The sequence below is a fragment of the Artemia franciscana genome, chromosome 14 (genome assembly GCF_032884065.1).
Source record: "Artemia franciscana chromosome 14, ASM3288406v1, whole genome shotgun sequence".
In the NCBI taxonomy this organism is placed as follows: domain Eukaryota; kingdom Metazoa; phylum Arthropoda; class Branchiopoda; order Anostraca; family Artemiidae; genus Artemia; species Artemia franciscana.
The window spans coordinates 10,992,419-11,004,805 of NC_088876.1; the positions used below are offsets into that span (position 1 = coordinate 10,992,419).

Here is a 12,387-nt window from a genome sequence, read left to right on the forward strand (position 1 = left end):
TTATGTCCTGGTCGTCATTTATACTTCCTGTGTCCCGGTGCTTTGTTGATTGCTAATCGAACATTCCTTTTGTCCCGGTAACTTTCTCTTTGAGTGTCGTCATTTATTTTTTTCTTTTTTAGTTCTTACCTTTTTTAGTTTTTTTTTAGTTTTTTAGATGAAAATTTTTTTTTAGTTTTTTTCCTTTTTTTCTTTTTAGTTTTTTATTGGTTTTTACCTTTTTTTTGCTTTTTTAGTTTTTTTTCGTTTTTTCTTTTTACTTTTTTTTTAGTTTTTATCTTTTTTATTTTTTTTTTATTTTTATTCTTAATTTTATTAGTTTTCTTTTTCTCTTCTATTTTTCAGTTTTTTCCTTTTTTTTAGTTTTTTTTTAGTTTTTAGTTTTGACCTTTTTTTAGGTTTTTTAGTTTTTTTCTTTTTAGTTTTTTTTGAAGTTTTTATCTTTTTAGTTTTTTTTATTTTTATTTATATTTTTTTAGTTTTCTTTTTCTCCTTTATTTTTCAGTTTTTTTCCTTTTTTTAGTTTTTTTTTTCTTTTTAGTTCTTTTAGTTTTTACCTTTTTTAGTTTTTTAGATGAAATTTTTTTTAGTTTTATTCCTTTTTTTCTTTTCAGTTTTTTATTGGTTTTTACCTTTTTTTTAGCTTTTTTAGTTTTTATCTTTTTTATTTTTTTTCATTTTTATTCTTAATTTTTTTTTATTAGTTTTTAGTTTTTTTTGTAGTTTTTGCCTTTTTTAGTTTTTTCAGTTTTTTTTTAGTTCTTAGATTTACTTAATTTTATTAGTTTTCTTTTTCTCTTCTATTTTTCAGTTTCACCTGATCACCTGATCCACAGATCCACAGATCCACAGACAACTTATTTTTATATATATAGAAGATAGATATATATATATATATATATATATATATATATATATATATATATATATATATATATATATATATATATAAATATATATATATATATATATATATATATATCTATCTATATATATAAAAATAAGTTGTTTGTCTGTCTGTCTACTGACGTCATGTTTGTGTGTCGACTGACGTCATGTTTGTCGACTGACGTCATTATGAGGATTGAGCATTATTCCGTCATGAAGTTGTTTGTCGACTGACGTCATGTTTGTCGACTGACGAAATTACAGATCGGGACAACGGGACACAAATGAAGACCGGGACACCGGGACACAGGGGATATAAATGACGACCGGGACATTCAAAGAGAAATTACAGACTGGGACACCGGGACACAAATAACGACCGGGACACAGGGACACAACTAAAACGGGGACGCCGGGGGCGGCACAGGGGGGATATATGAATGACGACCGGGACACAGGGAATGTAAAAGGGCAATCATTAGAATAATGAGGTATAGATCTGAATACGGTTTTTTTTTCCATGGACAATTATATGTTGCATGTTCAAGGGTCGGTAAACCTGACAATCTATTTATATGCACAGACAATGGGACAGCGAAGAATGTTGATATTCGCAAGATATAAGTATATAAGGCTTCCACCGGCACACCGGGACACAGCGAATATAAATCGACACAGGGAATATAAATGACGACCGGGACACTCAAAGAGAAATTACAGACTGGGACACCGGTCGGTGTCCTTATTCAGTCGTGAAAAAAAAAGTTTTCAGTGTTCAAATGAAAATAAAAACTAAGCTAAAATCATTAAATGAATGTAAACTATCTTTACGTCATGTTTCTGTGTCGACTGACGTCATGAAGTTAGTTGTCGTATTTTTGCTATGACGGTGAGGTCATTAAAGATATTTAAGACATATATGTTCACGTAGAAATCTATTAATGTTTAAGTTTAAAATGACTGATGAACTTACAATGGCAAAAGCCGATGAAGATGCTCAAAGAGTCTATGCCAAAAAACTTGCTGCTGATAGAGAAAGTCAGAAAAGAAAGCATGCCGAGGAATCAAGAGAACAGCAAGGAAACAGGCTTGAGGCTAAAGAACGCAAAACCGAGCAGTTAGATGAAGATCCACCTGAACAGCGAGAGTCAAAACATATCAAAACTGAAAATGATAGCGATGATGATTGGGTTTGGGATTTTGACTTGGATAAGGTCATCAATGCCTACCAGATTTTAGTTAAAAAAACAAAGGTTCGGCGATATGTATTTCATAGTGAAGCTGAAAAATAAAGAAGAAAAAGAAAACTGAAAAAAGAAAAAATGTAAAAAACTAAAAAATACTAAAAAGAAAAAACACTCAAAGAGAAATTACAGACCGGGACACAAATGACGACCGGGACACAAATGACGACCGGGACAGAGGGAATATAAATAACGACCGGGACACTCAAAGAGAAATTACAGACTGGGATACCGGGACACAAATGACGACCGGGACACAGGGAATATAAATGACGACCAGGACACAGGTATTTAAAAATATCGTTCAAAGACAAATTTTTAATTGTAAGAAGACCGTTGAAAGAGAAATTTCTAATTGTAAAATGACTGAAGAACCTACAATGGCAACACCCGAGGAAGCTGCTCAAAACGAAAGTATTCAAGATGAAGTAGCTGAGTTGGTAAAACGTTATGTTTCAGATTCTAGGTCCAAGAGGCTCCAGGTTTGAACCTTGGCTTTAGCATTAATACAAAAGAAGAAGAAAACTAAAAAAGGTAAAAACTACAAAAAAACTAAAAAGAAAATATATATATATATATTTATATATATATCTATATATATAAAAATAAGTTGTCTGCCTGTGGATCTGTTAGGTGACGTCATGTTTCTGTGTCGACTGACGTCATGTTTTCGACTGACGAAATTACAGACCGGGACATCGGGACACAAATGACGACCGGGACACCGGCACATAGAGAATATAAATGACGACCGGGACACAAGGAATGTTCGATTAGCAATCACCATCAACAAAGCACCGGGACACAAATTAAAGGTAAAAAACTAAAACCTAACCGGGACACAAATGACGACCGGGACACCGGGACATGACGACCGGGACACAGGGACACAACTACAACAGGGACTCCGGGGGGCTCAGGGGGATATATAAATGACGATGGCGACACAGGGAATCGTCGATTAGCAATCACCATCAACAAAGCTCAAGGGCAATCATTAGAATCATGAGGTATAGATCTGAATACGGATTGTTTTCCCATGGACCATTATATGTTGCATGTTCAAGAGTCGTTAAACCTGACATTCTATTTATATGCACAGACAATGGGACAGCAAAGAATGTTGTATATTCGCAAGTTTTACGTAGTTAAAAACATATATATATATATATATATATATATATATATATATATATATATATATATATATATATATATATATATATATATATATATATATATATATATATATATATATATATATATATAGCTGCGCGTAAGTAAGTCGTTACGCGCCATATTAGTTACGCGCCATTGTAGTTGTGTCCCTGTGTCCCACCTGTGAATATAGATAGATTTATATATGTGTTTCAAACTACGTAAAAATTGCGAATATACAACATTCTTGGCTTTCCCACTACTGGGAGCTTTCCGTTTCCAATTGCCAGCAATTGATCTGAAAATGTTTGACCAGAGTCATCGTTACACAGACAGACAACTTATTTATATATATATATATATATAGAAAATATATATATATATATATATATATATATATATATATATATATATATATATATATATATATATATATATATATATATATATATATATATATATATATATATATATATATATATATATATATATATTCTTTTTAGTTTTTTTGTAGTTTTTACCTTTTTTAGTTTTTTTCTTCTTTTGTATTAATGCTAAAGCCAAGGTTCAAACCTGGAGCCTCTCGGACCTAGAACCTGAAACATAACGCTTTACCAACTCAGCTACTTCGGCTTGAATACATTCGTTTTGAGCAGCTTCCTCAGGTGTTGCCATTGTAGGTTCTTCAGTCATTTTACAATTAGAAATTTCTCTTTCAACGGTCTTCTTATAATTAAAAATTTGTGTTTGAACGATATTCTTAAATACCTGTGTCCTGGTCGTCATTTATATTCCCTGTGTCCCGGTCGTCATTTGTGTCCCGGTATCCCAGTCTGTAATTTCTCTTTGAGTGTCCCGGTCGTTATTTATATTCCCTCTGTCCCGGTCGTCATTTGTGTCCCGGTCTGTAATTTCTCTTTGAGTGTTTTTTCTTTTTAGTATTTTTTAGTTTTTTAATTTTTTTTTTCAGTTTTCTTTTTCTTCTTTATTTTTCAGCGTGTCCTGGTCGTCATTTATATTCCCTGTGTCCCGGTCGTCATGTTTTTTTTACATTTTTTCTTTTTTCAGTTTTCTTTTTCTTCTTTATTTTTCAGCTTCACTATGAAATACATATCGCCGAACCTTTGTTTTTTTAACTAAAATCTGGTAGGCATTGATGACCTTATCCAAGTCAAAATCCCAAACCCAATCATCATCGCTATCATTTTCAGTTTTGATGTGTTTTGACTCTCGCTGTCCAGGTGGATCTTCATCTAACTGCGCGGTTTTGCGTTCTTTAGCCTCAAGCCTGTTTCCTTGCTGTTCTTTTGATTCCTCGGCACGCTTTCTTTTCTGACTTTCTCTATCAGCAGCAAGTTTTTTGGCATAAACTCTTTGAGCAGCTTGCTCGGCTGTTGCCATTGTAGGTTCTTCAGTCATTTTACAATTAAACATTTTTCCGTGAACAAATGTCTTAAATACCGTTAATGACGTCACCGTCATAGCAAAAATGACGACAACTAACTTCATGACGTCAGTCGACACACAAACATGACGTCACTCGACAGACAGACAAATAACTTATTTTTATATATATATATATATATATATATATATATATATATATATATATATATATATATATATATATATATATATATATATATATATATATATATATATATATATAAAAAAGTTGTCTGTGGATGTGTCTGTCTGTCTGTCTGTCGAGTGACGTCATGTCATCATGTCGTCATGAAGTTAGTTGTCGTCATGTTTGTTATGACGATGACGTCATTAAAAGTATTTAAGAAAATCGTTCAAAGACAAATTTTTAATTGTAAGAAGATCGTGGACAGATCAATTTATGTCTACTTTCAAAGTAAAAGGGCAAATTTATCATAGAGCAGGGTCCCTTCTACCATTCTCAGGCGAGAATCATAAATTTTTACAATTGTACTTCATCAGTGATAGAAATTCTGAATTGAATGCACGTTGCAAAATTTCTCCCAAAGTTGAAAGGACAATCGTTTCCCAATTGCAACATCTTTTCCACGAAAATAATAATTTAGTGCGTCTGTTCAAAACAGCCATCGATTTGATGCCTACTGATACGCATAAAATTGTTATTTCCGCTGACAAAACGCCTCCTGGCCAACATCTGCGTAGATACAATGCTCCAACTATCGACGAAGTGGCAATCGTTATGGTCGGTGATCAGTTTTTACCTCGAGATATTATTCTTCATAAGCGAAACGCTCAGTTGTTAAGAATTGCTGAAACTCATCGATGCTACGATGCCCTACAATATCCTATCATTTTTTGGGATGGAGCCGACGGCTATCACTTTAATATTAAATTGATGAATCCAACCACTAACAAAGAAATGAATAAGAAATGCAGTGCAATGCATTATTATTCCTATAGACTAATGATTCGGCAGGATGAAGAAAATTATATTTCAAAATGCCGTGAAAAGTTTCACCAATACGTCGTTGTCAAGTTCTGTTGGGTTTTAAATTGTTCGCCAATTTTGATAAATGCAGATCTGGCATATATGAAAACAGTTCAGTTTGTTGTATATAAAAAATAGGAGGGACCACACATCCATGCATCCGAATTGCTTCCAAAATTTGCTTTTTTGTTGACGGTCGCTTTGCCCTATCAACAAGACCTATAAGCTTCCACCGATCAACAACAAAAATCAGTGTTTCCATCACAAATAAATACAACCAAACTGTTATTTTAAAGTTTTTTTTTATCCTTATGGAGGTCCTCTTGGCCAAGTCTACATAGTCCTGAAAGTTAAAAGTATTTCACAAAAAGAAAATTTTTGGCTCATTGCGTGGCATAAAGAACCGGTTCAACGTAAATAATTCCAATTTTTTCCCTCTTAGAACCATTTATCTCACTCTACAAGGCCAGTAAGCAAATCAGAAAGAAAAATTTAAGCTTTTTATGGGTACAGTAAATCGAAACGAACGAGCGTTTTCAATGTAAGGCTGAAACCTTGTAGTCAATGAGAAATATTTTTTTAGCTACTCTTGTGTCAAAACATGATACAACCGTATTTTTTTTCAAAATTTTACATCCACATTCGATGAGCCAAGGGAATCACCCTTGGTCTGGTCAATACACTTTCGTGTGTTTGTTCCTTGTATGGCAAGTTTCAAACGATTCAGAAAATACTTATTTTTTAGATACACTTGCTTCTGAAATAGAATCAATTATTTTCTTTATACAATTTCACGCATTAATTCTTTGAGATATCCTTTGGTCCAGTCTACATACTTTGTAAACTAAAACAAGGTTTTATTTTTGCCTATTTCTAGGGTTACAACTCGACGTGACCAGATTTTTTTTTTCTTCATTGAGTTCTGTCTAGCCATGTCTATATGCCCTGTAAATTTAAAATTGGAGACGAAAAAAAATTATCTACAGCCCAAAAAAGTTTTTTTTTTCTGAATTAGTGTCACATGGCCGTTTTAAGAGTCAGAAATCCACAATAATTTTATCCACGATTACCAGAAGTCTTCCAGTGACTCCTTATGGTCTGTACTGATTGTCCTGGCTGATCGGTAAAAAAAAAAATTGCCCCATTTTTGAGTAAACCATGCACGTTTCTCAAGTTTATCTGTTGATTGGAAATCCCTTGACCCGGGGAGGATATAAATTAGAGTTTGCTCTAAAAAAAGTATTGCGTACTTTTCAGGTCATATTTTCAGGCTAACCCGTATGTTTTGTTCTTAGTATTCTGGCCCCTGGCCCAAAGACCTACAGATATAAATTTTGAATTAACCAAAAAATAAAACATTTTGGCAATTTTTTCAGAGGTTCATGTCTCAGTCTGTTTTTGGGGGCTTTAGGATTCCCTTTGTACAGGAACTTGCAACTGTATTTTTTGTAGAATGTAGCCAATTTTCAAGATAACCAATGTATTTTTTTTTTATTTTTCCTGCTCCTCGGGCCTCGGCCCAAGAACTTGTAAATACAAACTGAAACCCTTGGTACAAACCTTTCAGGCTTTTATTTGGGCAAACCAATGTGTCTTTGTTTTTCTTTATGAGTTGGGGTTCGCTTGACCAAATGAGTTACAGAGACAAATTTTAAGCCATTAAAATATTCTTTTTGAAGTACTTTCGTGGCGCTCATACTCCGAATCCAATTTGTTTTGTGCTACAAGGCTTTTTTGTCCAGGAACTTTTTGTCTTTTTTGGCCACATTTTCGGGCAAACCCATAGTCAAGATAGCCTCCCTCTCAGGTATCTACGATCGTCCTTCCATAAAAGGACTTGGGTGGGGGCGGGATGAATAAGAAAGTTCATTCTTTACTAAGTTACAGTTAGTGCGTTAACTCTTGTTAAATTCTTAGCAACTCAATATACAGAATCGCATTTTTAATCCAATAAAATAAATAACTTACAGAACAGGTCGTTATGTTTAGTTTTCTAAGTTCTCTGCAATGACGAGCAACATGAAAAAGGGCAGAATCATTAACACCAACACATCCATCGAGCACGAGGATTCGAATTTTGTTACAACCCCGTGACAAAGCTTCAATACCTGTGGGAAGATAACAGAATATGTGATCATAAAGTATTGACTTCTCATTCAAATCCTACAAATAAACAGCGTTATAACCAAAAAAGAAAAATATAACGACATACCCTAACAAAATAAAAGTAAAACCGACTCTAAAAAACAAATGGAACACAGGCTAAGATACACCTTTAGCTTTTGCCACACATTCATCATAACATTAATTCACATGAGGTAACATACTGGTCAACAATCCCCCTCCATCCCATCCTTTCATAAACTTTTGCTTTGGCAGAATCTAAAGGGTTGTTCAAACAACTTTAAGTCATTTTTCACAATTTGTTTCACAATCTTTCACAAAACTCCGGTCTTTCGTTAAATCTCTTATGAACTATTCAGCCAAAAATAAATTCTAGGGATAGGAGGTTTCTCCCGATAATTTTTCACAGTCATTTTTTTTATACACACGCGAAGTCACAGGAACAGGTAATTCTAGAATCATTAGTATTGTGTAACTCAGCACTAAGACACAGATCCTTTAAAGATTTTTTCCCGAGAACACTTGTTAGCATGTTCTTTCTGTGCGTGTTAGCGAACATACTTTTATATCCCAAGTAGCCACTCACTGAAAAAAAAGATATACGAGGCGTGTTTTATAAGTAAGGTCCGTTTGAACATAAGTGCACAAAGAAAGATTATCTTTAAAAAGTAAATTTATTTCAGAAATTACATATGTTACTCTATTTTTCGGCACAGTTACCAAAGTTTTTCAAGCACTGATCATACCTCTCAACTAATTTCAAGGTATACTCTTCATAAAAACTTACCGCCAGCTCCAATAATCAAGAGTTCACTGCTGTTTTTACATCTTCGTCATCGGGTTTTGCATAAAACGCCCAAATCGGGACAACAGAACATGGAATGGAAACACACACACTCCCCTGAAAATTTGAAGGTCGAGCATACTCTCTCCCAGGACAAAATCATGGCGCCTGTGTTTTAGAATAGGCATGTTTTGGTGTTTTGTTGGTCAACTTCATTCAACGATGAACCACTATCAATACAGAAATATACTGCCTAACCCTCAGAAAGCTCCCCAGAGCAATAAGAAAAAAGAGGCATGCTGACAAAGGGTCCTTCTTCATGAAAATGCAAGACCTCACACTGCTTGTTAGATCCGCAATTTGTTGGACAATTTCGACTGGGAAGTTTTAGACCATCCACTCTACAGTCCTGATCTTGCACCAAGTGATTTCTCAACCTTACACAGTACCTGAGTGACAACCGTTACAATGATGACGACGACGTAAAAACAGAAGTGAATTCTTGGTTATCAGAACAGGCGTCAAGCTTTTATACAGAGGTTACTTTAAAATTATCTGAGAGGTATGATAAATGTTTGAATGCGGAACATTATGTTCAAGCGGACATTACTTAAAAACACACCACGTAAATAAGTATTTGTTTAATATTTAGAAGCGTTTTTGCCTTTTACAGTGTGATGTTTCAAGTTGGAGGAAAATTACATCATATGACTCTTCACAAGAGCAGCAGGGACTCAACCTCCTAACTGCTTTTTTCAGTCTACCTAGAAAACTTTGCTTGAATCGGCTGGAAAGTGTCACATGTTTGGTGACTTTAAAAGAGCTGTAAAAACAATTTTGATGTAAGGCTAATTTTCATTTCTTGTTTTTTTTATTTCTTTATTTATTCTTTTTACGATTTATTTTCTACTTAATGCCTCATGCGGTTGATTTCTCTGGTATAAGTTGGAACTTTGTGTAGATTTGTTTACTGCGTAAAGTAAATTGGGTTTTGGCGGGGCAGCTGATTGTCATTTACTATTTTACTGTGTATTTTTTTTGCTGGATTTTTGCTTTTCATTTTCTTTCTCTTTTGTTTTCTTTTATTCATTTTCCTGCAAAAAGCGTTTGCGAGGGTGTCACCTTTCTAGATCTTTTGGACTTAAAAAACACTCATTTATGATGAGGTAATAACCTTGGCCCATAGTAACCAAAATTTAAAAAACATGTTTTGAAATAAAAATATACAGTTTCAAGGCCAATACAAGCATCATAAGAATAACGTGAAACAAAGACCAGTAAGAACAAGAGCAACAATCAAAAAGACTAGTAACTAGCAAAAAAAAAAGTTCAGGTAAAAAAAACTAGAACTCAAAGCTTGAAACAAAAAGACCAGAGCTCAAACTGCGTCACAAAGGAACAAATAAAAACCGATGTTAACATAAAAATAAAGATAAGCTGCAGCTCTATAAAAAACATTGTATAAAAGAAATAAAGAATATTTGCTTCCTTAATCCTCTTTCCAGAGAAAATCAGTTGCTGGTTGGGAGTGACCGACATAGGTAATTATATAGGCAGATACTTTATAAGCATGTTTCAAATTTGGACGTCTAATTAAGCAGCCTCGTAATAATGATTAAATAAAAAAAAACTAGTTTTTTGAACTGAAAGTAAGGAGCGACATTAAAACTTAAAACGAACAGAAATTACTCCGTATATGAAATGGGTTGTCCCCTCTGCAACCCCTCGCTCTTTACGCTAAAGCTTTTAATTGTTTTAAAAAGCAGAATTGTGGCAAAGAGTCAAACTTTAGTGTAAAGATTTTGGCTCTCTGCACATAAATTATTAAAATGAAATTTTCATATTAATTCTTTTTTGGCTAAATGGCTTTCTCTGAGTTTTGATCAGACGATTTTGAGAAATAAGGGGTGGGGAAGGAGGCCTAGTTGCCCTCCAATTTTTCGGTTACTTAAAAAGGCAACTAGACCTTTTAATTTTTAACGAACGTTTTTATTAGTAAAAAATACACGTAACTTAAGAATTAACTTACGTAACAAACTTTTATATTCTTATATTTTTTATTATGTATATGAGGGGGTTTGTCCCCATGTTAATACCTCGCTCTTTACACTAAATCTTAAGTTTTGTCCCAATTCTTTAAAAATGACCCCTGAATCAGAAAGGCCGTAGAATAAATAGTTGAAATTACTTAAAAATACTTTAGCTTAAGGAGCGAGGTATTTATCTCCTCCTAAATACCTCGCTCTTTATGCTAAAGTATTTTTAGAACCCCTCATATGCATAATAATCTCTGTTCGTTTTAAGTTTTAATGCTACTCCTTACTTTCAGTTGAAAAAACTTTTTCATGTTTATTTTTTCATCGTTTTTTTTTATATTAATGCTAGAAAATCCCGCGCACATATTCCTCCAAGGTAAGATCCTCCTACATAGCCCCTTCTCCTCAACCCCACCCCCAAACCAAAAAATTCCCCCTGAGAACATCTGTACACTTCCCAATAACCATTACTATATGTAAACACTGGACAAAGTTTGTAACCTGCAGCCCCTCCCCCAGGGACTTTGGGGGAGTGAGTCATTCCAAGGACATAGTTATTATAGTTTTCAACTATGCGGAACAAAATGGCTATCTCAAAATTTTGATCCGTTGACTTTGGGGAAAAATGAACGTGGGAGGGGGCCTAGGTGCCCTCCAATTTTTTGGTCACCTAAAAAGGGCCCTAGAACTTTTCATTTCCGTTAGAATGAGCCCTATTGCGAGATTCTAGGACCACTTGGTCGATACGATGACCCCTGAAAAAAAAAACAAAAAAAAACGAACAAATAAACACGCAACCGTGATCTGTCTTCAGGCAAAAAAATACGAAATTCCACATTTTTGTAGATAGGAGCTTGAAATTTTTGCTATAGGGTTCTCTAATACGCTGAATGCGATGGTGTGATTTTCGGTAAGATTCTTTGACTTTTATGGGGTGTTTCCCCCTATTTTCCAAAATAAGGTAAATTTTATCAGGCTCGTAACTTTTGATGACAAAGATTAAATGAAACTTATATATTTAGAATCAGCGTGAAAATTCGATTATTTTGATGTATCTTTTAGCATCAAAATTCCGTTTTTTAGAGTTTTGTTTACTATTGAGCCGGGTCGCTCCTTACTACAGTTCGTTACCACGAACTGTTTGATTTATATACGTTGTTGTTTTCTAGTCTAACCGTTTAATGGGTAAGAAAATAATTCTTAGGCTCGAGTGTTTGGGATTCCTGACGGAGAGGGGAGAAGGGGCAGAACATACTTTTGGAAGAGTGGGGCATACTTCTGGTCCCTCCTTTACTGTGCCCCGTGCGTGTAGGAACGTCTGAAAAGTTTTTTATGTTAGTCTCCAACATTTTAAAACAAATTCCATCTTTTTAGCCAATGAATAGGCTTAATTTTGCGAGGATTGCAGTTCTGCCCGGACTTTGAGACTTTTGAGACAAATTGATTGGAATTATCAGAATTTCTCTGGAATGGAAATTTGGCCCTTGTATGCCAACATCTTTTTTTCGGAGCAACATGACAGGAAACATCAAGGAGGCACACTCGTGCCTCCTTGATGTTTCCTGTCATGTTGGCATACAAGGGTCAAATTTTTAAGCGATCTTCGGTTCCAGTGGTCGCAGAGGAATGGGGAGGGATGCATTTCGTAGCCCGAGCTCCAACTAAGAAACCTGCCAAATTTCATCCCCTCCGACTTTTCCTTCATTGGGAAAATCTGGC

General features: G+C 34.4%; 1 protein-coding gene across 1 annotated transcript in view; it reads right to left on the bottom strand.

The window, feature by feature from the left end:
• Positions 1-12,387, bottom strand: part of LOC136035300 (F-box/LRR-repeat protein 20-like) — a 106,836-nt gene that overhangs the window by 28,342 nt on the left and 66,107 nt on the right. Inside the window, exon 7 of the mRNA XM_065716993.1 lies at positions 7,693-7,832. Coding sequence (XP_065573065.1) covers positions 7,693-7,832 — 140 coding nt within the window. The remainder of the gene's footprint in view (positions 1-7,692; positions 7,833-12,387) is intronic.